Source organism: Rutilus rutilus (assembly GCF_951802725.1).
Source record: "Rutilus rutilus genome assembly, chromosome: 18".
In the NCBI taxonomy this organism is placed as follows: domain Eukaryota; kingdom Metazoa; phylum Chordata; class Actinopteri; order Cypriniformes; family Leuciscidae; genus Rutilus; species Rutilus rutilus.
In genome coordinates, this window is record NC_140231.1 from 4,934,685 (window position 1) to 4,959,506 (window position 24,822).

A 24,822-nucleotide genomic window follows, 5' to 3' on the forward strand; every position below is an offset into this window, starting at 1 on the left:
TCACAGAGATCATCGCCCTCTAGCGGCGAACCATTGACATTTCGAAAAAGTTATGACGCAACGAAGCTTGAAATCACGTGACTGTTGCAGTTTGTTTAATACGCGCTCCGAATCACTGGTTCGAAACAAAAGATTCACAAAAGCCAAAGGTTTCGAAGCTTCCCGAGCCAGTGTTTCGAAAACGCCCATCATCATCATCTCTACATAACACAGGATTATGTGATGTTTGTTTAATAGAGGAGACAGTAGCGCATGTTTTGATGATGTGTAATCGATGCATATAAAAGAGAAAGAAATTGCAATCTGATTATTAATAATTCAAAATATACGAAGTAATGGTCCAAATGCGGGAAATCAATATGCAATCATGATATTCTTTAGGATTAGTGTATTAAAAAATAGTATATCGGAATATAGAATTAATTCTCTTCGCACTCCATCACGGTAGGTGGCGGTCTGCACCGACGACGTCAGTTCGCAACCCACCATTAAACCTAAAGAAGAAGAAGAAGCGGCAGTTGTTGTTGAAGTTGCGTCAGGCACAGAGCAAGGTATGTGTTTTATAAGTTAATATCTTTTCACAGGTCGCACTTGAGATGAATAATACAAGGAAATAACTCAACTCAATCAGTTGGACTGTAGTCGTAGGGTGACATTGCGTTAAAGTTATTAGTTTCGTGTTTGAAATGCTCCCTAAAGGATCATCTGACATTTCAACCCACAGTACAAAACATATGAGATGACCAGGCGTTAATTCAAATGACTCACAAGTTTTTAAACATACACAAAATTATAAATATATATATATAGCAAAACAACATTTTCACTTTCTAAAGTTGTTGTAGGATCACAAGAAGGTGCTAGACTACAGGTGAGAGTTGTCCAATACCTCCCTTTATACGAATGCAGTACTCAAATATTTTAAGGAAAAATAATCATTAGGCTATAATTGACCTAATTGTTATTATTCATATTCCAATGGTTGTAGTAGATTCCTTTCCGGACTTACTGTGCCAATATCTACCTTTATATGTACGGGATGCTGTTATTTTACAGAAATATGAACAATAATTCATCTAAATTTTGATTTCGCATTCAGATGTTGTAGGAGATGAGCAGACAGACAGCCTTCGTTTTCATTCACACCCCATTTGTCTCCTGTGTTTTGAACATCATGACTGGTGTAAATCAGGGCTCTCCAACTCAAATTGGCTGGGGGCCAGTGCTGTGATTGACATCTCGTAGGAGGGCCATTTTAACATTTAACAAACTTGTTAGCTCTCATTTACTTCAAATTCCATTACTAACATATTTTTGTCATACTTAAAAGAGTTAGTTAACCCAAAAATGAAATTGCTGTCATTAATTAACCCGTCCAAAATTAAGGTCCAAACCCGTAAGACCTTCGTTCATCTTTGGAACACAAATTAAGACGGGCAGCAACTTTCAAGGCCCAGATAGGTTGTGAAGACGCCGTTAAAATAGTTCATGACAACAGTGGTTCAACCTGATCAGGGCCAATGGCCAGGGGGGGTTTTGCACGCCAAATACCTTGGTCCAAACTAGGCCAAATGGGGCTTGAGGAGTGGTCATGAACAAAAGCTGGAGTTAGTCAGGAGAGGGTTAACATATCTAACATGCTAATATCCCATGTTATCTTGCCAGGCTACCAGCTAACCTTAACATTTAAAACAATGTACAGCTCAAAACTTACCTTTGAAATGGCTTCCGATTGCGATCCGATGGGGATTCTGATCACCATATGAGGCAGAAACATATTTATGATGCTAAAGGCTACTTATGCTAACTATTGTGATAATAAATAGACATATGTTTATGGAAAATACCAGAGACTGCTTGAAGAATGTTGACAAATCATAGGCTAATATGATTATAATCGTGTATTTATTTGGTTTCATGTTTCATCTGTCTCTTCCCTGTGCCTTTGTTGATACCGGACAAATGTGACCCCGCCTGTGAAACCCCGGCTAAAGTCGCAGAATCGAATTATGAGTTAACGAGCGTCAAAGTAGTCATAGCCATAAAAATGACAAAAATAGTCCATGTGTGTTTATTGCTGTAAATGATAGATTATACCATTGGTTTTGAGATGCAATACTTACATTTTCATTTATAACATGATAAATACTGAAATTAATGATTTTATTGACACTACGTTATACTTTTGTGCCTAAAAAAACCGGACGTGGGCTTCCTAAACATTGATTTCAGTCGTCTCTGGGTTTATTTCGCGCAACAACACTGCTGATTCGTATATCAATCGGTTCAGGAACTTCTTTTCTGTGTATTTTCTATTAGAAAGAGTAAAAACAGACTTTAATATCAATCCGCGAGCGCCGGTAATCAGGTCAACACAATGCAAAGAGAGAGAGAGATGTCAGCCGCGTTTAGATGTCTGTGGTGATTTTTTTCTTGTCATAGCCAATTATTTAAGAACTGCTTATTTTTTTTGTAGCTTAGTATTCTGCCAATAATATTAAACTAATTTTAAGGACATTTTTGGCCTGCTACGTGTTATTTGCTGAATGATGGTAACGTAATGCGTTGTTTTGACATCTGACATGGCCATGGCTTCGCCGGCGACACCGAAGTATGAGCAGGAACGGAAAATAGCTGCTTGCTTAAACAGCTAGCTTGATATTAATCTCGGTGGAATTGAACCCAAATTATGATTTAACCGGTTTTATTGCGGATTATTTTCTGGAGGATGATTGTGATATCATCATATGATGAACAGGACGTACACTTCTTTGACGAAACTGACGAGGAATTTGACGGTAAGTTTTTGTTATTATTGTTTTATACTAAATATGTAAATGTATACTGTCACTGTCCAGCCAATGTAATGCTAACACATATCTGTGATGCAAAAATAGTGGATTTAAATGTTTATTACATTTGTTGATTGGGATTTAGTCAGTTTAAATTAATTACGTTTATGGCATGATGTTTATTTGTTTCATTACACTCTGAATTGAAGTCTGCTTACCACCTATAGGCTGTTTCTTGTTCCTATGCTCTCCCCTCAATTAATCAGATCCAGTCTGACTAAACTGAAAAAAATATTTTCTGATATTTTCATATAAAATGCTTCATTATCCATTTTAAATGTGAAATTAAACCCACTTCCCATTCTTGCATGTTACACAATCATGTTTTTAGGTATCTTGCTTTGAATTGAAAAAAAAAATGATCTTTGCTTTTTCAGGCAGTGACCAACATGATGAGGAGGACAAGCCAGTTCTGGTGATTGAACCCCACTATTTGTCTGGCGAACATGAAGAGGGAACACCAGCAAGAAGAATTTGCTTCGAATGCTGGAAGTCCAGATGTGAAACTGAAAATCAGTTTCTCTTGCAACTGCAAGTATTTCAATGGGGAAAAGTGTTCTTTATTTTTCAAGGAGGGAGAGTTGCTGTCACTCAGGATTTTATTTTGCATCTAGACAATTTTAGAATGTGTACAAAGTTTGAGACTGACCTGTTAAAGGGATAGTTCACCCAAAAATGATTTACTCATACTCATACTCACCCTCATGTTATTCCAATCCTGTATAAGTTTATTGCTTCTGTTTAACAAAAAATAAGATATTTTAAAGAATGTTGGTAACCAGACAGTTGGCGGCACCTATGGAAGTCAATGGGTGCTGTCAACTGTCTGGTTACAAACATTCTTTAAAATATCTTATTTTTTGCTCAGCAGAAGAAAGAAACTCATACAGGTTTGGAACAACATCAGGGTGAGTAAATTATGACAGAATTGTAGTTTTTGGGTGAACTATCCCTTGAAATTTTATTTGTTTATTTATTTTTTACTCCAGATTTACTCAATGTTACACCGTGAGCCAGTAAGAGAATGATCATTTCAGAGAATGAGAAATGGTATCAGTGTTTCCCCTACCATTATATAAGGGGGGCGCCCCGCCCTCCTAACGGCTCCCCCCGCCCCCCTTGGAGGTCAAGTAAATTTGATTTGATTTTCTTTATAGCGACAGATTACAATTTGTTATTTTATTAAAAAAAAACCTAAATGGCCCTTAAGTAATATGTTATTTATCTTATTTCCACGATGGCATGTCTTTTCTGTCTGTGTTTACAATTATCCCAATGAGTGCGCACACTCACACACAAACAAACACTTGCGTCACATACAGTTGAGCACTAGCGGACAGAGAGCGCGCGGCTGGAAATGTGTCGCTGAACTGAAGATGGCAACACTCGCTCTACTGCGAGTAGCAGCCGGAGTAGCTCTCCTGCTCCAAGTAAACGCCCGTTTCACATATATTTCGTTTGCGGTGAGTATTTTTTTTCCGTACCCATGTTAACAGAGCTTTCACACTGCACGAGGATGCAGTCCGTCGATGATCGATCTGTTCCAGTTGCGGTGCGTATACAGCAGTGCAGAGATCGTTTCTGCACCGAGTCTGTTTCTGCTGTGCTGCAAACGCTGAATTAAAGTGACAGCGCATGTTTCGTGGTCAAAATGAACACCGATTGACCTGAAAATGTAGTAATTTCACCATAAGTGCGATTAATTAAATAAAATGTAGTAATCTCACCATAAATTTATTTAATTAATTACTACTTTTTCACTTTAAGACTGAGTTAAAGCAAGGAAAACTACAATTTACCTCAACAAGGCGACATAATGAACAACACTCGTCTTATTCGTGGAGGTGGAAAAACAAGTTCTTTGTGACATGCAAGATTTATTGTATTAAAATTTAAATACAAAAGATTTTAATATAAGTACATGGTTAAATATTTTACCACTTGCTTGAGCAACTTAATATATAATTATATAGAAGTAATGTATTGAATAATACATTGTTTAAATTGTGTTTACGTGAACGCGCGTTCACAGCAGTGGTGCGTCTGACAGGATTATTCTCTCCAATAAATGCATCATAGAAATAAAAACTTCTCATAAAAAAAGCCCATTTAAAATTTATATATATATTGGTTAGTATTTATAAATCTTTTTTTAGTTGTTAGTTAAAAAATAAAACTATTTAAGCTCTGGTCCATTAATATTAACAAATACTTCTATAAATTTAACAAAGGTTATTTGCAAAAGTCAATTTTAAAAAGATTTAAATATGTTTATTTATTTTTTTAAAGAGATATCTTATGTTAACATTTTTTAACTTTTACAAACCATTACCCTCCCAGACAACCAATTTATGTGACAGATAGATAGATAGATAGATAGAGATAGATAGATAGCGTCTGTGTCAATTTTCCCCAAACCAACCGACCCCCCCCCCCCCCCCCCCCCCCCCCCCCAAACCTGTAAACCTAGGGGAAACACTGGGTATGTTATTTAATTGATATATTATTGACATTTCATTTTACTAATAAAGTTATACAAATCATTCCACTGAATTGACATGGTAATTGTTGCTACGATAAAGCTCTTGTAGTACCCCCATTCGTTTTCAATGTTTTTATGCTTTTAGCTTTTTGGACATGTACATCATAATAAATAGATCTGTTTTACAAAACTTTAAGAATTTTTCCACTGATGTGTCATATATCACTAAAAAGGGGAGAATCTCAGCTTTAATGTGTTATAAGTCACATATGCAGGATAACTATGGATCAAATGTGTTGCAGTTTTAAAAAATAACTTCTTTAAATTGGAATTTCTCAAAAATATGATTTTCTGAGGCCGAATTTGAGCAAATCTTTGACATGGCCTTACTCGGTCAATTTTAAAGATATCAAGGTTATATTTTCACAGAATGTTCTTTACATTGTGTAGGATGATTTTATGTAAAAAACACTGAATCACAAAAAAATGACTTTAGCTGGGTTTTCACAGGCAGGGTCACAAATGTGTCCGCATGATATGTCATAAATTACATATACTCCATCTTAGAGCTCTTGTTTTCTGTCTGTTGCTCTGACTGAAACACGATCATGTATTTGCAGTCTGTGTGTTTCCCTTTGCGAGACACATTTTGTGTAATGAATTAATCAAGTGCACCATTGAACGGAGAAAAAGACGGTAGCCTACTCTTGAAAAACTCACACCAAGTAATTTAAGTATAATTAATTGAGTAATGAGAATATTACAGTCCCCCTGTAGTCAATCATTTTATCCCTTCAAACTCATATTTGATCACCAAAATGACATATTTAAGCGTTTTTTTTCCTTGGAAAAAACATTCTTCAGGTCTTAAAATATCTTGAATGTAACCCGACATCCTTGCCTCATTTAGTATACGCAGATCTATGAATATGCAAATGAGCCCCGCCTCCACTCACTCACAGAGATCCACTCGTTGACGATCAGACGTTGATCTGATTGGTTACAAGGTCGTTTGTGACGTCAGAAACACCAGCGATTTCAAAGCGTGTTTTTGAGACTGTCTTTGGTTCACTGCAGTTTTAAGGAGAAAACACTCATCAAATGGTGTCGACTTATGAATTTGCACATGCTTTGTCTTAAAGCACATTAAAAACACCCCATAGACACATAAACAACATTAAAAACTAGATTTTCACCACAGGAGGACATTAAAATGTTTTAATGCGCATTTGTTGCGTATGTGTAACTTAGCCCAGTTATCATTTGCTCATGGAAGCAGGTGAATAAAGAAGTTTATATTTGATTGGTAATGTGTTTTCCAGGAAAAGAAAGGAAAATAAAGATGGATGTATTTGTGTTTCTCATGGCATGACAGGGGTGTGGAGTGTGCGCAGCCGCTACCAGAAACATAAATCTGCGCCTTGATTGATCGCCTCTAGATTTACCTAGATGTAGGTTTCACTTACACAATTTATAGGTGCAACAACCTAAGCACAATTAACATTTTCTATCTTGCGAAATGTCTGTAAATGATACGTTTTCCCAACCATTTTAAGTTGCCTGACGTCACATTAGGAAAGGAGAATGGTCCTCTGATTATTTTAACACTTACAGTTGTGACATGTTTGTTTACAGTGAGTTAAATGACATGAAGAATCCAGACATATCAGTTATCTTTATTAGACAAATACATACATAAACAACATTACATATACATTTTTTTTGTAGTTTATGTAGAACAAATGTCTCAAACTTTGTTCCTGCAAAATGAAGCTCCAGCCAACTCCAAAAACACCTGCCTGGAAGTTTCTAGTGATCCTGAAGACCTTGTTCGGGTTGGAGCTAAAATATGCATTAATACCATGTCAAAATTACCGTAATTATGAGATTTCAACTTGTAAAAAGCCGTTCACATCCTCATAGAAATTGTAGTTATAACTTGTTACCTAGGAAGTTTCTGAGAGCTCGTCCTAGTACCACATAACCACCGTACCACCACCTGACTGCTGCAGATTTATTTTGCCGTTGATAGAAGTGCATAATTCCCAGTCTGAGGACGTGAACAGCTTCAAATAGAGCGTCACGTGTTGTTATCACGAAATGTCGGTAATTACGCCACGGCGTGGAACTGAGTTTGACCCCCCTGGTTTAGAGTATTTTCATTGCTCAAGATGCTTTACAAAACACAAGTGTGACTTGATTTCATATTAATTTCAGGAATGTTCAAATGTCAGCCGACCAGGAAGCGAAAAAAGATGAACTGCTTGCTCTAACAAGCATATATGATGAAGAGGAGTTTCACCAGGCGGAATCAGAAGAGGAGGGTGAGATTCATCTGTGCCTAGAGCTTCCTCCTAACTTCAAACTGCTAGTCAAGGGTGAGACTTTTTTAGCGGATTAATTTAAACCTTGTTCTAACATATTCATGGAGTCGTATTTTGTGTGTGCATATACAGTGGTGGTCAAAATTGATGGCAACCCTGATAAATATGATAAAAAATGGCTGTAAAAAATAAATCTGCATTGTTTATCCTTTTGATCTTTCATTCAAAAAATTCACAAAAATCTAACCTTTCATTGAAGTAAAAGAATTGAAATTGGGGGGTAAATCACATTATGAAATAAATGTTTTTCTCCAAAACACGCTGGCCATAATTGTTGGCACCCCTAGAATTTTTTATGTGAAAAATATCTCTGAAGTATATTCACATTAATATTTACCTTTATTTAGCGCACCAGGGTGACTAGGAACATGAAATTGTCCAGCTATGACTTCTTGTTTCACAGGAGTTTAAATATGAGGAAACACAAAGGCCAAATTCCCTTAATCATCCATCACAATGAGTAAAACCAAAGAATATAGTTCTGATGTGCAGCAAAAGATTGTTGAACTTCACAAAATAGAAAGTGGCTGTAAGAAAATTGCTAAAGAATTGAAAATCCCCATTTTGACCATCAGGGCAATAATTAAGACGTTCCAATCAACTAAAGATGTTACGAATCTGCCAGGAGGAGGATGTGTGTCTATATTGTCTCAATGGACGGTGAGGAGGAACGTTTGAGTGGCCAAAGACTCTCCAAGGATCACAGATGGAGAATTGCAGAGATTACTTGAGTCTTGGGGGTCAGAAAGCCTAAAAAATCTAATAAATCAAACAACCCCTACATCCCCACATGTTGTTTGGGAGGGTTTCAAGAAAAATCCTCCTGGCTCCTCCAAAAATAAACTCCAGCATATTCAGTTGTCAGACACGACTGGATCTTCAGACGGCACAGGGATCTGTGGTCAGATGGAACTAAAAAAATTGGCAGCAAACCCACCAGATGTGTTTGGTGCAAACAGGGATGAAGAGTACCCCATGCCTACGGTTAAATATACTGCTGGATCTTATATGTTGTGGGCCTATTTATTTGCTGGAGGTCCTGGACATCTTGTTCAGATACATGGTATTATGGATTCTAGCAAATACCAACAGATAAAAAATCAAAACCTGACGCCTTCTGCTAGAAATCTTATAATGGGTCGTGGTTGGATCTTCCATCAGGACAACGGTCCAAAACAAACATCAAAATCAACACAAAAACTGGTAACTGAGCACAAAATGAAGCCTCATGCCTTGACCGTCCCAGTCCCCTGTCCTGATGAGTGGAGTGAACTGAAGAGGAGAAGCACCAACATGAACTTGTGAATCTGAAGAATCTGGAGAGATCTTGTATGGAGGAATGGTCTCTGATCTCTTGTCAGGTGTTCTCCAAACTCATCAGGCATTATAGGAGAAAACTTAGAGCTGTTATCTGTTATAGTAGCTGAGATTGCAAAAAGTATTTAATAAAAGGGTGCCAATAATTGTGGCCAACGTGTTTTGGAGAAAAACATTTATTTCATAATGTGATTTACCCCCCACTTTCAATTCTTTTACTTCAATGAAAGGTTAGATTTGTGCAAATTTTCAAAAGGATAAACAATGCAGATTTATTTTTTACAGCCATTTTTGATCATATTTACCAGGGGTGCCATTTATTCTGACCACAACTGTATATATATATATGTGTGTGTGTGTGTGCACACAAAATATGTTTATTATATATATTTACATTTATAAAAATATTTATATTATTTTATAATAAATACATTATTATAAAATATTTATATATTTATATTTATGTTTTTTTGCAGGACAGAAATCCACAGAGTATACCTTATCATTTCTACCTCCATTGGTTCTGAGTTTTGAACTTCCCACAGACTACCCTTCAGTATCGTCTCCCATTTTTACTTTAAGCTCCAAATGGCTCACAAGAGTCCAGGTGAGTCGTGTTTAGTAATGTCCCGAAATGTGTGTAATGTTATTGTTGTAATTTTGTTATTTTTGCTTTTGTAGTTTTTAATCATAGCTTTTAATCTCTGCTGACAAATGTAAGATCATGCTGCACATAAAGGAGTAGTTCACGTCAGAATTAAAATTACTTGATAATTTACTCACCCCCACGTCATCCAAGATGTTAATGTCTTTCTTTCATCAGTCGAAAAGAAATTAAGGTTTTTGAGGAAAACATTCCAGGATTTGTCTCCATATAGTGACTTCAATGGGGTCCAACGGTTTAAAGGTCCAAATTTGGCAGTTTCAATGCAGCTTCAAAGTCTTTTCAAAGAGAAAATGAGATGGAGCTTTTCGCCCTATCCTACATTTCTGAACCAGATCATGCGTGACCTTTCAACGTGATTACGTAATGCGTGGCGCATCACAGATCTAGTGCAAGACGAGCATTTGTGGTTAAAAAGTAAAAACACATTTTAAATTGCAAATCGCATTTTTAACCAGAAAATTTGTAATTAGATACCATGTCCATGTCTCGCATAAATTTAACTTTTTCTTTTATTTAAACAGCCAGGGAGATTTAATTAAGTGCAAATACTGATAAGGCAGCATCTTTAAAAAGAATAGTTCACTAAATAAATATATAAAGAAGTATTTTCCCTCTGTCATGGCAAACCTGCGTGGATTTCTTCAGTGGATCACAAAAGGAGAAGTTCTGAGAAATGTTCATGATTTTCCGGACCATCATGAAAGTGATTGGGGACCAGGGGGTTTCATCCCAATCAACCTGTCACAGCAACTTTGACATTGGTAAATGGTGTTAGTTTGGGGATATCAGTTTCTTTGACCAGTGGAAGTCAAACAAAGCCTGACGCAGTTATCTTTTTCACGTCTTGCGCCATGCTGTTTAAATAGCAAATGCATTTGCGCCCATGGGCTGCTGGTCTGAAAGCGAGGTGTGTTCTGGCGCATTGTTGGTGTGTTGCTATTGTGAGGAACTGAAATACACTGTGGCATTGACCAACTGAAACCTGGTCTAAAGTCAATGGTGCAGTACTTGTTTTTGTTATTTAAAGAGCGCGTTAGTAATGTGTGCCTATAGGCGGGTCCACAACGCGCGTACACTCTGCTTATAACACACACAGGGATGCGTAGCTGCACACAAACATGCCAAATATTACAAATAAAACAATTAAAATGTAAAAGATTATTATTGTGTACATAAAGATATGGTGGAATCCGGCTTGTCCCGTAGATGGTCTGTTAGTACTTTAACCTCGCGCACGAGAAGATTGCGTGACCTTTCAACGTGATGATGTAGTTCCCTGTCCGTTTGTTGATCAGCTCAATCCGAACTATTGAAGGTAAAAAGTCTATAAATTATAAAAAAATAATTGAAAATGACCTATCGTTTCGCTAGACAACAACCTCTTCTTCAGCTGTGATCGCGTACAGCCCGTTTAAACACTTCAAAGACTTTTGAAACTGCATTGATTTGGACTTAAAACCGATGGTAACCAATGAAGTCCATTGTTAGAAGAAAAATCCAGAAATGCTTTCCTCAAAAAACATAATTTCTCTCCCACTGAGGAAAGAAAGACATGGATATCTTGGATGGCATTGGGGTGAGTCAATTATTAGGACATTTTCATTTTGGGGTGAACTAATCCTTTAAGAGAATAGAGACAACCCTTTTAGACCATGCGCCGGGAGCACCGACCATTTTTCCCGACGTTAAACTAGCAAAAGTGGATTTGGACTTGCCCTAAGTGCACTTGCGCTGTGAGCTTTAGACCATGTGATTAGATCGTTAAAATAGGGCCCCTAATGTTTGTTAGTGGTGCAGACATCACATATATCTTTTCTGCTGCTGTAGTATTTCTGACGTGACTGATATATTCTATCATAATCTTAGATAATCTTCCACTCTCACTCCATCAGATCACTGCGCTTTGCAGGAGGCTGGATGAGCTTTGGGAGGAGACTCAAGGCAATGTGGTTCTTTTTACCTGGATCCAGTTCCTAAAGGAAGAGACTCTGGATTTCCTGGGAATCCAGTCTCCGCTTGAAATCCAAAGCTCTTGCATTCAGCATCAATCTGAATCCGGTCAGAAAGAAGCCGAAGACATTTCTGGAGATAAAAGTAAAGCACAAGATTTAGACCCGAGAGCTGTTCAAGAAGTTGACACTCGCACGGATATACTGACTCAGCTGCTGGATTTTGACGAAGCTCAGAAGCAGAAGGTGTTCGACGGGAAGGTGTTCTGCTGTGGCATCTGCTACTCGGAGAAGCTGGGATGCGACTCTTTGCTCTTCAAAGACTGTCAGCATGTTTACTGCAAGGCCTGCATTAAGGAGTACTTCCAGATCCAAATAAGAGATGGCAAAGTTCAGTGCCTTAACTGCCCTGAGCCCAAGTGTGTGTCCCTGGCCACTCCCACACAGGTATCTTTGTCTTTTGTTTATGATTGTGTCATTGTGTGCTCATATGAATAGTAATAATAATAGTAATAGATGATATGAATGGGTAATGTAGGGCCAGCTTAAAAGATGCATGGAAATTCCATCAACCATTCAAAGCAAGTTTATTATAAATTAATGTTTTTTTTTAATCCTGCCAGTTTAAACATTCATGCACTTTAAAGCACAAGAAGACACAGAAGTGAACTCCATTCGGCACTCGTGGCCGTCTGATAGACTTTTAGGGGCTGTTTAAGCGACACGATTTTCAATTATTATATTAACAGCATTTTGGGGGCAAGTTTTTGAAAACGATGCCCTTATCATCTCTGTAAACTACAAAACTGTGACCTCATGCACATGCGTATTATGCGTTTAGTCTATAACCTTTTCTTCTTTTTTTTTTGCAAATGAAAGGATACCGATATTAAAGGGATACTCCACTTTTTTTGGAGTTAAACAGTTGAGTTTTAGCGTTTTCGAATCCATTCAGCCGATCTCCGGGTCTGGCGGTACCACTTTTAGCATAGCTTAGCATAGATCAGGGCTCTACACTTACTTTTTGAACAAGGAGCACTGGTGCACCTAAATAAAAAAAATTAGGAGCACAGACAAATATTTGGGGGCACAGTCATTTTTGTTGTATAAGTTTATCATTATAGTTTTATTATTAGAATTATTCAACAATTAAATTTGTAAGGTTAAGAACATCAGACCAAAACTTTCATACAAAAGATTTTCATTTAATTCTATTTTATCGTCATGTAGATTTCATTTATCATTGTATGTAGGCCCTATGTATGTTTCACATTTTATCTGAAATGAAGATCATGTCTGAGTCACTTGGCCAAGCTTTGTAGCCTGGTCGTCTTGACCTCTTTCCAGCAGACAGCCAATTTTCAGCACATTTTGTAGGATCAAACAATTCCAGGGAGGGCCCCTCTGTGCTGATCCGAATTAGTAGGGCCCTATAAAATCCGTTTTATTTTTTCCCAAATTCCGTTTTATTTTTTCCCAAATTCCGTTTTTTCCGTTTTAATTTTTGCAAATTCCGTTTTTTCCGTTTTAATTTTTGGGAATTCAGTTTTTTTTTACCCTTTACTGTAATTTTAGTCGTAAAAAGAGTGTTTTTAATGTTAATGATTAAAATGTACACAAATAAAATAGGAATGACCCTAAATTTATTGCGGTAACAAACAAAATTCTCATTTTAAGAGATGTTAAATGTGGTTTGGTTTGTTAACATTAGTGAATGTATTAGGCTAACTAACATGAACCACGAGCAATACATTTGTTACTGTATTTATTCATCTTTGTTAATCTTAGTTAACCCTAACCCTGTATTTTTAATGTTACTTCACACAGTGCATTAAGCTAACTAATGTTAACAAATACAACTTTTCATTTAAATAATGTAGGCTACTAAATGGTGAAATTAACATTAATAAAGATGAATAAATGCTGTAGAAGTGCAGTTTATTAATAGTTAATGTTAACTGATCTAGTTAACTAGAGTTTAATAAATGGAACCTTATTGTAAAGTGTTACCGATTTTGTTATACACCGAACCGATTCAGTGTTAGACAGATCAGTTGTTTTAACCATTCATTAAAGTGAATCGGTTCAAATGAGTCATTAGTTCGCGAATCGGACGAATCATTAGCAGACTTGTACGCGTTGTGTGATTATCCCGGCAGCTTTAGGACATCGCACAAGATTTGTCAACACAGAAAACATTTCATCATTGGATAGGTTTTGTTTAGTTTATTGAAAGTGTTTTTTATGTCAGCTGAATGGGCAGAACGCTTTTTAGAGAAGAAGGAAAGGTAAAAAAGTTTTTTTTTTTTTTTGCACAATTCACACACTGCGGTAGCCTAATTCAGGAAAAAAAAATATCCGAATGCTCCACGTGAAACCTCGTTCTTCCGATCTTTTACCATTGTGTCAATTCTCAATTGATTTAGATTAATAAGCGCGAGGGAGTGAGAGAGAGCAAGACAGTTTGAAGACGCGCGCGCGCGACCGGGCCTCTCTCTCTGCTTGTTCTTTCAGTAATATGCGATTTTCCTCAGACATACGTTTTTCTCCCACACAAAAACAGAATTTTATTCCAAATATGTAAAATTCCGCGTTGACACTAGATTCCGGGTTAATTTGCCAATTCCGCGATTCCGTCCGCGAATAAAATAGTTCGTGTGTGGACACTGTAGTTTTTTTTTATGAGGCTACAGACTAGCAACTGAAGATTTAGGCCTAAATGACTGATCTCCCGGTAATATAGTGTCCTACTCTGCCCCTCCTCATGATGATGTATTTGCAGCTGTTTCTATAGAAAAATGCTGTGTCACTCGCACGAGTGCGCCCAAATATTTTTTCACGTTCGCACGCCGAAATATTTACTCGCATGTGCGAGTGAAATGGGCGCACTGTAGAGCCCTGTAGATCATTGAATCGGACAAGACCATTAGCATCTCTCTCAAAAAAATGACCAAAGAGTTTCGATATTTTTCCTATTTAAAACTTGACTCTTCTGTAGTTACATCGTGTACTAAGACCGACGGAAAATGAAAAGTTGCGATTTTCTAGGCTGATATGGCTAGGAACTATACTCTCATTCCTGCGTAATAATCAAGAAACTTTGCTGCCGTACCATGAGTCCAGCAGGCGTAATGATATGACGCAGCGCCTGAAAATAGTCCCCAGCTCAGTAATTTCCAACGTGACCGAGACTAAGTTTGTCTAACCTATTAGACCTATTCGTCGGTCTTAGTACATGATGTAACTACAGAAGAGTCAAGTTTTAAATAGGAAAAATATCGAAACTCTTTGGTCATTTTTTTGAGAGAGATGCTAATGGTCCTGTCCGATTCAATGATCTATGCTAAGCTATGCTAAAAGTGGTACCGCCAGACCCGGAGATTGGCTGAATGGATTCGAAAACGGACTCAAGGATGATACGTGTTTTCGAAGCTTTTGTGTTCAATGGTTTTGACAATTTCTTAAAGGAAGTAAAACGGGACTTTATATCAGAGGAGGATGTTCTACAGTTGGGATTACAGTGAATGTTTCTGGCTTTGTGAAGATGAAATTTACCCAGAAGTCAAAGTAATAATACAGTATTATCAAGATTAACATCCTTAGAATGAAAATCGGACAAAAAACACGATAGATTATTTAGGCATGTGCGTTCGGCTCGCGTGTGTGCGCGGAGTCTTTCTTTATAAAGTCTCATCGCCAACTACTTGTCTGACATGAATAATACAGCGTTAGTCGTTTTCACAGATCCGTTTGAACAGGGATCATTTTGACAACGTTGTCATCCGTACAAAAAAAAAAAGTTTCCGTTTTTAGCACATCGTTGTCGTGTAAACGTCCCCTCAGAGTGTGCACACAGAAAGCCTGAGTACTGAATTGAGTTTTCTGTCATGTCTTATCATGCTTGAATGGAAAAATGCACACAGAATAGTCAAAGAGAGTATCCTTGTTGTAAACACAGTTGGTTATGTCTTTTCCCTAAACCGTTGGGTGAAAATCTGATTTATTTATTTGTACAGGGACAATTCACTTTATATACTAGTAACAGTCTTTGCTTAAAGCTAAATTTCAACTGTTGTCCTTAGGCGGCAGTTACAACAGTGTCCTATAGAGCCGTGTTCATTCAATATTGCACAATTACAATACCTATCTAATGCTCACATGACCGGTTTTCCATCAGCCATTTTACACAGGTCTGCTTTTAACCCTTTACACCCTTAAAAGTCACTCAGAGGACCTTTAGAAGACAAAAATGTGTCTAAAAGCTTTGGGGCACTGAACAAACATTTATTTAAGGCGAGACACTACAGGTGAATAGGGTAAAATATTTAACTAACAGATATCACCATGAAACTTTCCCAGTTGATTACCTACATTTAAGATGAGAAAAAAAATGTATTACAAGTTTTCTGTAATTTAATGTTTAAATATGCAAATTAGACAATATCTAATTAAATATGCGCTAATTTGCTAAATCTGAGTATTGGATAAAGCCAGGTTAAAAATTATTTTTTCATTGTGTTCACATATTAGATGGGGGAAAAAATTACAGAGGGATTTATGGATATCTACTTTTGTTATCCTGTAAATCAGAAAATACTGTCAATAGCCTTAAAAAAAAGATTTTCGCCATGTTTTTTGGAATAAAATGTTATATAAATCAGGCTAGGAATAATATATTTACAAATCCCTCTGTAAATGTCTTCATAATATAACTAGGTACAAGACTGGAAAGTTTGGTGTATATCGGTGCTACTGAAGTGGAGATTTCGGACTTGGAGTATGAGAGAAAGGTCATTTTGAGAAAACGGGCTTTAAAGATTTATCATCAGCCAATGAGATTGCGCATTCAGCCCTTTTACTTTCACGATTGGCTGCTGATAAAAAGGAAATGACCATATTTGGATCCGACAGCGTTGTACAGGAGAGAGAGAGCTTTCCAGCGGTGCATGTGATGACAGGGAGCCGGCAGAGATCGCGGAGCAGCATGATGATTAAGAACGCAAACTTTTGTTGAATTTATAAGAAATCTACAGACGCAAACAGACAAAGTGTAATAAAATAAAGACCTAAATGTGTATTTCGGACTTTTTTTCACCTCAAGTCTGAAAGAAGACATGTTATTGAAGACAAATATCCCCAAATCTCAAAATTGATCAGTAAAAAAAACGATGTTTTTGCCTGCCGTGTCTCGCCTTAAAAACGTGAAAGAGGTTTTATATTTATAAAAATTGTTTGGGTGCAATACCAACATTTGCCATTAGATGCCAGCATTTGTGATCTGCAGTAAGTACAGTATAATTTCTCTTTCTCAAACATCACACACACACACACATTTTTTACACATACAAACCACATTCTGACATCCATATCTACATACCCACACAATTATAGCTGCTTGAAATGATTAAATTGGCTTTATAATACAGCAAAATCAGAAAATGCGAGTATTTGCTTAATAGGCAAAATCAGAGAAAATGGCACCATCTGCTAAAAAAAAATTCAATAGTAAAAGTTTTCATTTTGACAATCAACAAACCTCAAACTGTTACATCAAAATCAAATACTTTAGTCAAATATATTCTCTTTTGTCAGAATCAAACTTTGGCCTCAGATGACACACAAACCCTAACAGATACATAACTAGAAAATTTCATAACACTGTAACAAAAACCTCTTTGTCGGATTCAGGAATAATTTTGCAGCTTAATGTCTATTACATTATACAACATAAATGAAAGAGTTAATACTTGAGTTAATTATATTATGTGTTTGTGTTTGATGAATGAGCACATGGTTAAACTTGTAAATAAATCAAGAAAATCGTAACGTGTGTGTGAAATGTGTTTGTTTTGAGACCTGAATGAATGCTTTGGGACTTTGCTCATACGATAATAGGTGAAACTTCTCGTGGGTGAAGATGAATTTGCGCGCTACGACCGTCTTCTGCTGCAGTCCAGTCTGGATCTGATGGCGGATGTTGTGTATTGCCCCCGCATGAGCTGCTGTATGGCTGTGATGGTCGAGCCCGACTCCACCATGGGCATCTGTCCCTCCTGCCGATACGCCTTTTGTACCCTCTGTAAGAGAAGCTATCATGGCCTTTCCAACTGCATAGCGACTACCGGTAAGATCCGGGACATTTACACCTATCTGAGTTAGTAATGAGTCACTTCTAGCTAATGTGTTTCCTGATTCTGATATTAGTATTTCCATAAATGTATTGGATGCTCAGTGAAGTACAGGCACTTGGTTAGCTTGTTCAAAAGGTGTGCTTTTCTCTAACAGATGAGCTTCGCAATTTGCGGGATGAGTACATTTCTGCAAGCGAGGAGGGAAAGAAGTTCCTCGAGAAGCGTTTTGGGAAGCGGGTCATTCAGAAGGCGGTGGAGGAGTCTTTCAGCACAGACTGGCTGAAGAGCAACTCTAAACAGTGCCCGTGCTGCAGCTCTCATATAGAGGTCAGTGCTAAGCGGACATGCTACATATTCGGTGGGTTGTCTCAAATGAAATGCCATGAATAGTTAGGCTGATCCCAGTCAGATGCTTTTCTCTTTGGAGGAATTACAGAAGATGCATTCCTGTGTTCAAAAACTGCTGGACTCCGTCCCCCTCCCCCTCTCTCCTTTCTCCTTTCTACTTCCTGTCAGTCCTCTACACATTTTTATTTTTTTAAATGCTAATGCCGCAAGATGCTCAAACCATACAATTCGTTATGCAATGGCCAACAAAATAACGTCTGTGCATGTGTAGTCTATGACTGTAAAGGTAAAAGAACTCGCGCTGATGAAAGCCGGCTTGAACACACCACACAGACTACAGCCGTCGGACAGCTAGCACATACGTTCTGTTCCTGCGTGAGGACGTAACTCTCCCATACCAGCAGGTGGCAGTAGTCTGTATTGGGGTGCGCCGATTGCTCCAATACTGCCAATTATTTTGCCGGATCGGGTATCATCCAGACGTGACCGGTCCAAATCTGATATTGTGCCTATGTTATTGTTATACCACACAACAGGCACGAAAACATTATGCTGCTTTATAACTATATAATATAACACTATATCCCAAGTTTTCTGAAGCCATTCCATAGTTTAATGTGAGGTACAGATGAATATTTAAAGGGATGGTTCGGAGTAATGTCAACCCAGGGTCCTTTGCACCCTGACCTCGAGCCAAACACCCCCCATAAGCCTTTTTCCCCTTGGTCGAACATTATTAAAGTTGAGCTTATTTAGAGATATCAGCTGAATGGCTTAGTGCAGGCGCTAATGGATCCAAGGTTATATCTCGTAAATTGCCCCACTAATAATCCCCAGAATGGCACCAAACTTCTACAGTAGTACAAATAGGTCCTGTACTCATAAAACGAGGCATTGGAAAGTTTGTAAGTACATCAGGAGTTTATTTAAATAACACTTGCCTGACGGCTCATGCTACCGCTAACCCGGACGTCGACGTCACTTCACTCAGTTGAGAAAGCAGGTAAAAGTCCTGGCAGAAAGCGACGCATAAGGATGTATTAAAAGGGTATTCTTAATGCATGCATAATGCCTTATAATATGTTGTATCATCTGATAAATATTCATAACAGTTACAATACATTATTGCACAACGGGATAAACCCACTATTTGTGGTTGTAACTATTAAGAGTGCAGTGCATTATAACACCAGATAAGGCCTGCATTTATAATGCATCATAAGCGTATTCTTAATGCGTTATAATGCATGCATAATCCTTATAAACAACCTTATAATGTGTTGTCATCTCATGAATACTTGTAACAACAGTAATAATACTTATGTGTGGTTATATAACTATTAAGAGTATGATTTAAAACACACAATGAACATAATTTGATCCACTTCAATTATAATGGATTATATATCTCATAGTTTCATATCTTTTTACTTTTCCAAGTCTCATATCTTGACATTGTTTACTTAAGATCTGCACAGTGTCATGTCTTCTTTTAAACAGCCGTAAGCTGTCATGACGTGGTTATAAGACGTTTCTCTTTAGGTAAAATCACATCAGAAAGTTGTGTGGGAAAGTACACATTTTATTCATAAAAACTGTAAAATGACAAGGCTTTACCAAATCTAATAAGTATTATTACTGTTGTGTTGTTAGATGATACAACACATTATAAAGCGCTATGCATGTATTATAATGCATTAAGAATACCCTTGTAGTGCATTATAAATACAGGCTTCATAGAAAGTGTTACCAAACATTACAATGAAAAACTGCCCCAGAAATCTCAAAAAAAATAATGGAAACCTTCTGCAAACTGAGATCTGCTGTGTTGTGGGGAGGAGACTCTGAAAGACTCATTGCGCATTGGTTGAAAGCAGACATGGGGACTTGTGACTTGGTGACTTGGACTCGAGTCGACTCGAGTCGCTGTTTTTATGACTTGTGACTTGACTTGACAAAAAATAAAATACTTGAGACTTGACTCGGACTTGGAAGTTAAAGACTCGGGACTTGACTTGACTTGAGACACGATGACTTGAATGACTTGAGTGTTAATCAGGCTCCTTGCGGACATCCGCGTGCCTCCCATTTCTTATGACTGCGCGCGGTCACTAGGCTAAAACAGCGCAAGCCGATCTACTGCGCATGCGTTGAACGCGTTCACCGAGCGGACCTCAGCATAAAGTATAAATACAAGTAGTCCGCGTCCGAGCTGTGCGCACTGCGCAGCTGTCGTGTACGCGTCCAAACTGGAGTATAACACATAGGCTTAAGCAGGCTGTGAAAAAAAATGCGTGTATGTGTGTCTGTGTGAGAGAGAGAGAGAGAGAGAGTGAGAGTGAGGGAGTGTGTGTGTGTGTGTGAGAGAGAGAGAGAGAGAGAGAGAGAGAGAGAGAGAGTGTGTGTGTGTGTGTGTGTGTGAGAGAGAGAGAGAGTGAGAGTGTGTGTGTGAGTGAGAGAGAGCGAGTGTGTGTGTGTGTGTGTGTGTGTGTGTGTGTGAGAGAGAGAGAGAGAGAGAGGAGAAATGTAACAAAGTTTAATGTTGTACATAAACTGTGTTTGAGAGATAGAGAAGGAGGTGTTCAGAGAGGAGTCTGTTAGATGTTAAGCTGTTATTTGTTTTATGGACTCAATGTTGAAAATTTAAAACATTTCAAACACTGTTGGCAGAAGTGAAAAATAAATAATTTTATGAAGTTACAATTTTGTTTGATCCCATGATGTATTTTACTGAACATGAGTATTTACAATGCAAATCCAAATTATTGTAATTTACTGACAGTTACTTATTTCTTGTCTTTTCACTTCACCAAGATCAGATTCTGCAGGTAAAATGATAATAATGTGACTTGACTTGACCTACTACACGACTTGACTTGACTTGACTTGACATAGCCTGTGACTTGACTTGACTTGACTTGCCCAAGAAAAAAATACTTGGGACTTACTTGAGACTTGAAGGTTAAGACTTGAGACTTACTTGAGACTTGCACATGTGTGACTTGGTCCCATCTCTGGTTGAAAGTGTTTTTTGTTGTTGTATTTTCTCCATTTCTTCAGAAGGTGCATGGCTGCAACAAGATGACCTGCTCCTCCTGTCAGAAGTATTTCTGCTGGATCTGTCTGGGAGCTCTCAGCCGAGTGAACCCCTACAGCCACTTCAACAACCCCAGCTCGCCATGCTTTAACCAGTGAGTTCCTCCACATACTGTCTTCAGTGAGCAACAGTGTCCCGACACGGACGTGCAAGTGTCCTGGGGCAACTTTAGTCATGAAGGCTTGTTCTGATCAGCACACGTCATTTGTTTGTTTTTGCGTATTACTCTGATTTCACTCTGGTACCCTGACACGTGTTAATGTGAAAGCCACTCCAGAAAGAAGGCGAAGAGACCACTGAAGAAGCCCCATGAGTAAGAACAGAGCCACCCGTGAGCTTTACTCACATTCATGTCGTTCCACCCCGTAAGACTTCCCTTCATCTTCAGAACACAAATGAAGATGTTTTTGATGAAATCTGAGAGATTTCTGTCCCTCCATTAGCCGCGTTTCCATTACCCTTCAAATTGCGCACATTGAAATTGCGAATTGAAAATATGCCCGATGGAAACACGTCAATTTCGCAAAACAGTTTTTCCGCTCGCATGAGGTGCTTTTTCAGGCAATTCGGAAAAAGAAATATTTCGCAAAACTGCAATGGAAACAGTTTTTGCGCATTTACAGATCACCTGACGTAGATGATGCGGTGTGTGTGGACAGAATACGAGACGAGCTCTTTATTAAATTCATATAAGACAAAAGAATCACAGGAATAATGGATTCTAAACCTCAAATAAATGCCACAATCAAGACCTCGAAGCAGAAATGAGGGAGAAACACCCAGAAACTCCTCATATGTGCCGCTCACAAGTATAATAAGGGTCGTTCCTTACCATTAATGCTTGGAAAACACACATAAGTCTCCTTCCATTAATAATAATGGCTAATGCAGTGGCTGGGATATAGTACATAAACCTACCAACGTCGGTTGCCACGGTTTTTGGAATGATTTTACTTATCGCGAGAGGAAGTTTTAGTCGCATAACATCCTTTAATGGAAACTCCGTCATTTCGCAATAGTTTTTTGTCGACATTTAGAAAAAAATCGCAAAAGTTTTGCGCAAATCTGTAATGGAAACGCGCCTATTGACAGCTACGCAACTACTACTTTGATGCTTCAAAAAGTTCATAAAGAGATCGGAAAACTAATCCATATGAATTGAGGTTTAGTCCAAATTTCCTGAAGTGATGAGAATTAGATTCGACGTCGGATCGGGACACTGAGTCTCTTGAGTTTTCTTCCTCTGCAATAGTGCTGCACGATTAATCGTATCCAATCGCGATGTCAAGCCTACGCGATTATATGACGCAAAATGCTGCGATTTTATATTAAATAAACAAATTAGCGCTGTTAACGCAATTAACGCAGCATCTGTTATTTTTGGCATCCTTAGGCTAGTGTTACATGATCCCGCTCTTATTCATGCAAATGCTTTTAAACCATTCATGCGCGATAAGACAAAAAAGAACGCGCTGTCAGTGAATGTCCTCCTGACACACACACAACCCACAGATAGACGCGCGCCAGTATCAAGTTCTCTTTCGCGGTAGAACGAACAACACACATGTATGCCAAAATGAACTGCCTGTGCATGTCCTACTGTGACACACAGAAAGACTCGCGTTAATATCGTGCGTGCGCACAAAACAGCATGCCAGAATACAGTTCTCTTTCGAGCTTATAACGAACAATAACACACACAATTATGCCAAAATGTCTTTTTGTCGAGTATCTTCATAACATAAGAGTAGTCTCATGATAAACGTGTTGTGACTCGTGAGAGAATGAGGCGCGTGTGAGGTCCGCGTCTCTAACAGCAGCGGATGGTCTTAAAGGGACAGTACACAGTTATATCTGTCGCTAAAGTTAATCAAAGAACAAAGGGAACAGAGAAAAACACTCACTGCTCTTGATAAAGAACTTTTTTCTTTAAGCAGATTATCACTAATCTGTGTGTGCATTTATTTTCTTTGAGAACCAAGCAAGTTGACTCATGAAACCATTTGTTTATTATATCGCAATATTGACCTCAATTATCGCAATATGACATTTTTCCCAAATCGTGCAGCCCTACTCTGCAAATGCAATTCCTGATCTTAAAGTCATATATAATTGATTTCAGAATGATTACTTTTCTAAAATGGCTGGTGCATTTGTGATGTGTTTATTTATTTATGTTCTGCTCTAGATTGTTTCAGGGAGTGGAAATGGAAGATGAAGAAGGCTTTGGAAGTGACGAAGATGACTGATCCACCATAAATGAAAAGCTTAAAGGATATAACTTCATCCAGGGCACTTCTGGACTGGGCAAGAACTAAATGACTAGGGTATCACATGAACATCTCTCAGAATCTATTTGCCTCATATATTTGCCCTTTTTGTTTTACTTTCACACCACGTTCAAATTCCAGTTCACCTGTTATGCATACACGCGTCCCTTCAAATATTATTACTGAAATGTGTGAACAAAACATAATTTTCAGTCATAAATACAGCCATGCTGCAAATCAGCCTAGCAGAAGTATGTGCAAAAGTACAGAATATATATATATATATAATATTTTTAGTTAATGAATTTGGCTCCTTTGCAATTATGTTGACTTTCAACAAGATGACTTGTTTATTTGGCTATTGTTAATGTTCATTTCATGATGGAATTTTAGACAAATGTTTGATGGACTTGCAAGTAGAGTAAATGAGTTGGCATATTATCAAGATCACAGGGTAAAATGAATATACATGTAGTGAGATAAGTTTATCAGATCATCTCAGCTCCTGAAGTTGAGAGGAGTGTGTGTGTGTTCAGGCAGTCTACCATCCAGAAGATCAGAGCTCTCACAGCAAGGCAGTCAAGAAAAAATGTTCTTGTAGCATCTGTATCGTTTAATAAAATGTTGGACTATTATGTTTTGTGTAGTTTTGTCATTATCACATAACTACAGACAATTACTCAATATATCAAGATTACCTCAGGGTGAGTGGTGGGTTTTAGGTGTAGGGGTGAGAAACATGATGTAGGGATGTCATGATGCGATAAGGACACGAGGTATACCACCCTCACCATCGTCTGCAAATGTACCGAAGCTGACACCTGAACAATAAACATTGACCATATATCTTTGTCTTCGTGGTCATTTATTACCGTACCTGTACGTTCTCGTCTGAAAGGCTGATATTGAAATCTTAGTACTTCAAGCCACACCAGATACTGTTGCTTTCGACTCCATTTCTGTTCTTCAATTCTCTCTGAAACTTGTTCAGTTGAATCTTTTTATGTTCATTCAAGTATTTACACATGAACATTTACTGGAAATAAAAGCGGTTGAAAGCAAAAATGTGACTGGATTGATTCAGATTGACAAACTAGTGCATGTAAACATACTTCTATGAGAACCGGAGCTTCTAACGGGACTCTACCTTTTTATTAATGTAGAAAAGCAAGACGTGTTCTCTTTTCTCCCAATCATGAGCCCCTTTCACACAGCGCGTTAATCCCGGGAAATTGCCGTAAAAATGCTAGAGTTCCTTCTGTGTGAACGCAAACACGTCCCGGGATCGATGCCGGGATGGGGACCTAGTTACATCGCCGGGATCA

At 38.0% G+C, this 24,822-nt stretch overlaps 1 protein-coding gene across 2 annotated transcripts; it reads left to right on the plus strand.

The window, feature by feature from the left end:
• The first annotated feature begins 417 nt into the window (after positions 1-417).
• rnf14 (ring finger protein 14) lies at positions 418-24,340 on the plus strand. Of its 2 annotated transcripts, none has more exons than XM_084386438.1 (8): positions 418-551; positions 7,552-7,712; positions 9,512-9,642; positions 11,595-12,098; positions 17,547-17,775; positions 17,937-18,109; positions 21,191-21,321; positions 23,416-24,340. In XM_084386438.1, exons 2-8 carry the CDS (start codon positions 7,562-7,564, stop codon positions 23,474-23,476), a joined length of 1,380 nt encoding a protein of 459 aa, XP_084242564.1. In that variant the 5' UTR covers positions 418-551; positions 7,552-7,561; the 3' UTR covers positions 23,477-24,340. The 2 variants fall into 2 exon arrangements, with proteins under 2 accessions (XP_084242564.1, XP_084242565.1); XM_084386439.1 differs by having other exon boundaries at positions 524-551; positions 11,569-12,098; positions 23,416-24,131.
• Positions 24,341-24,822: the final 482 nt, after the last annotated feature.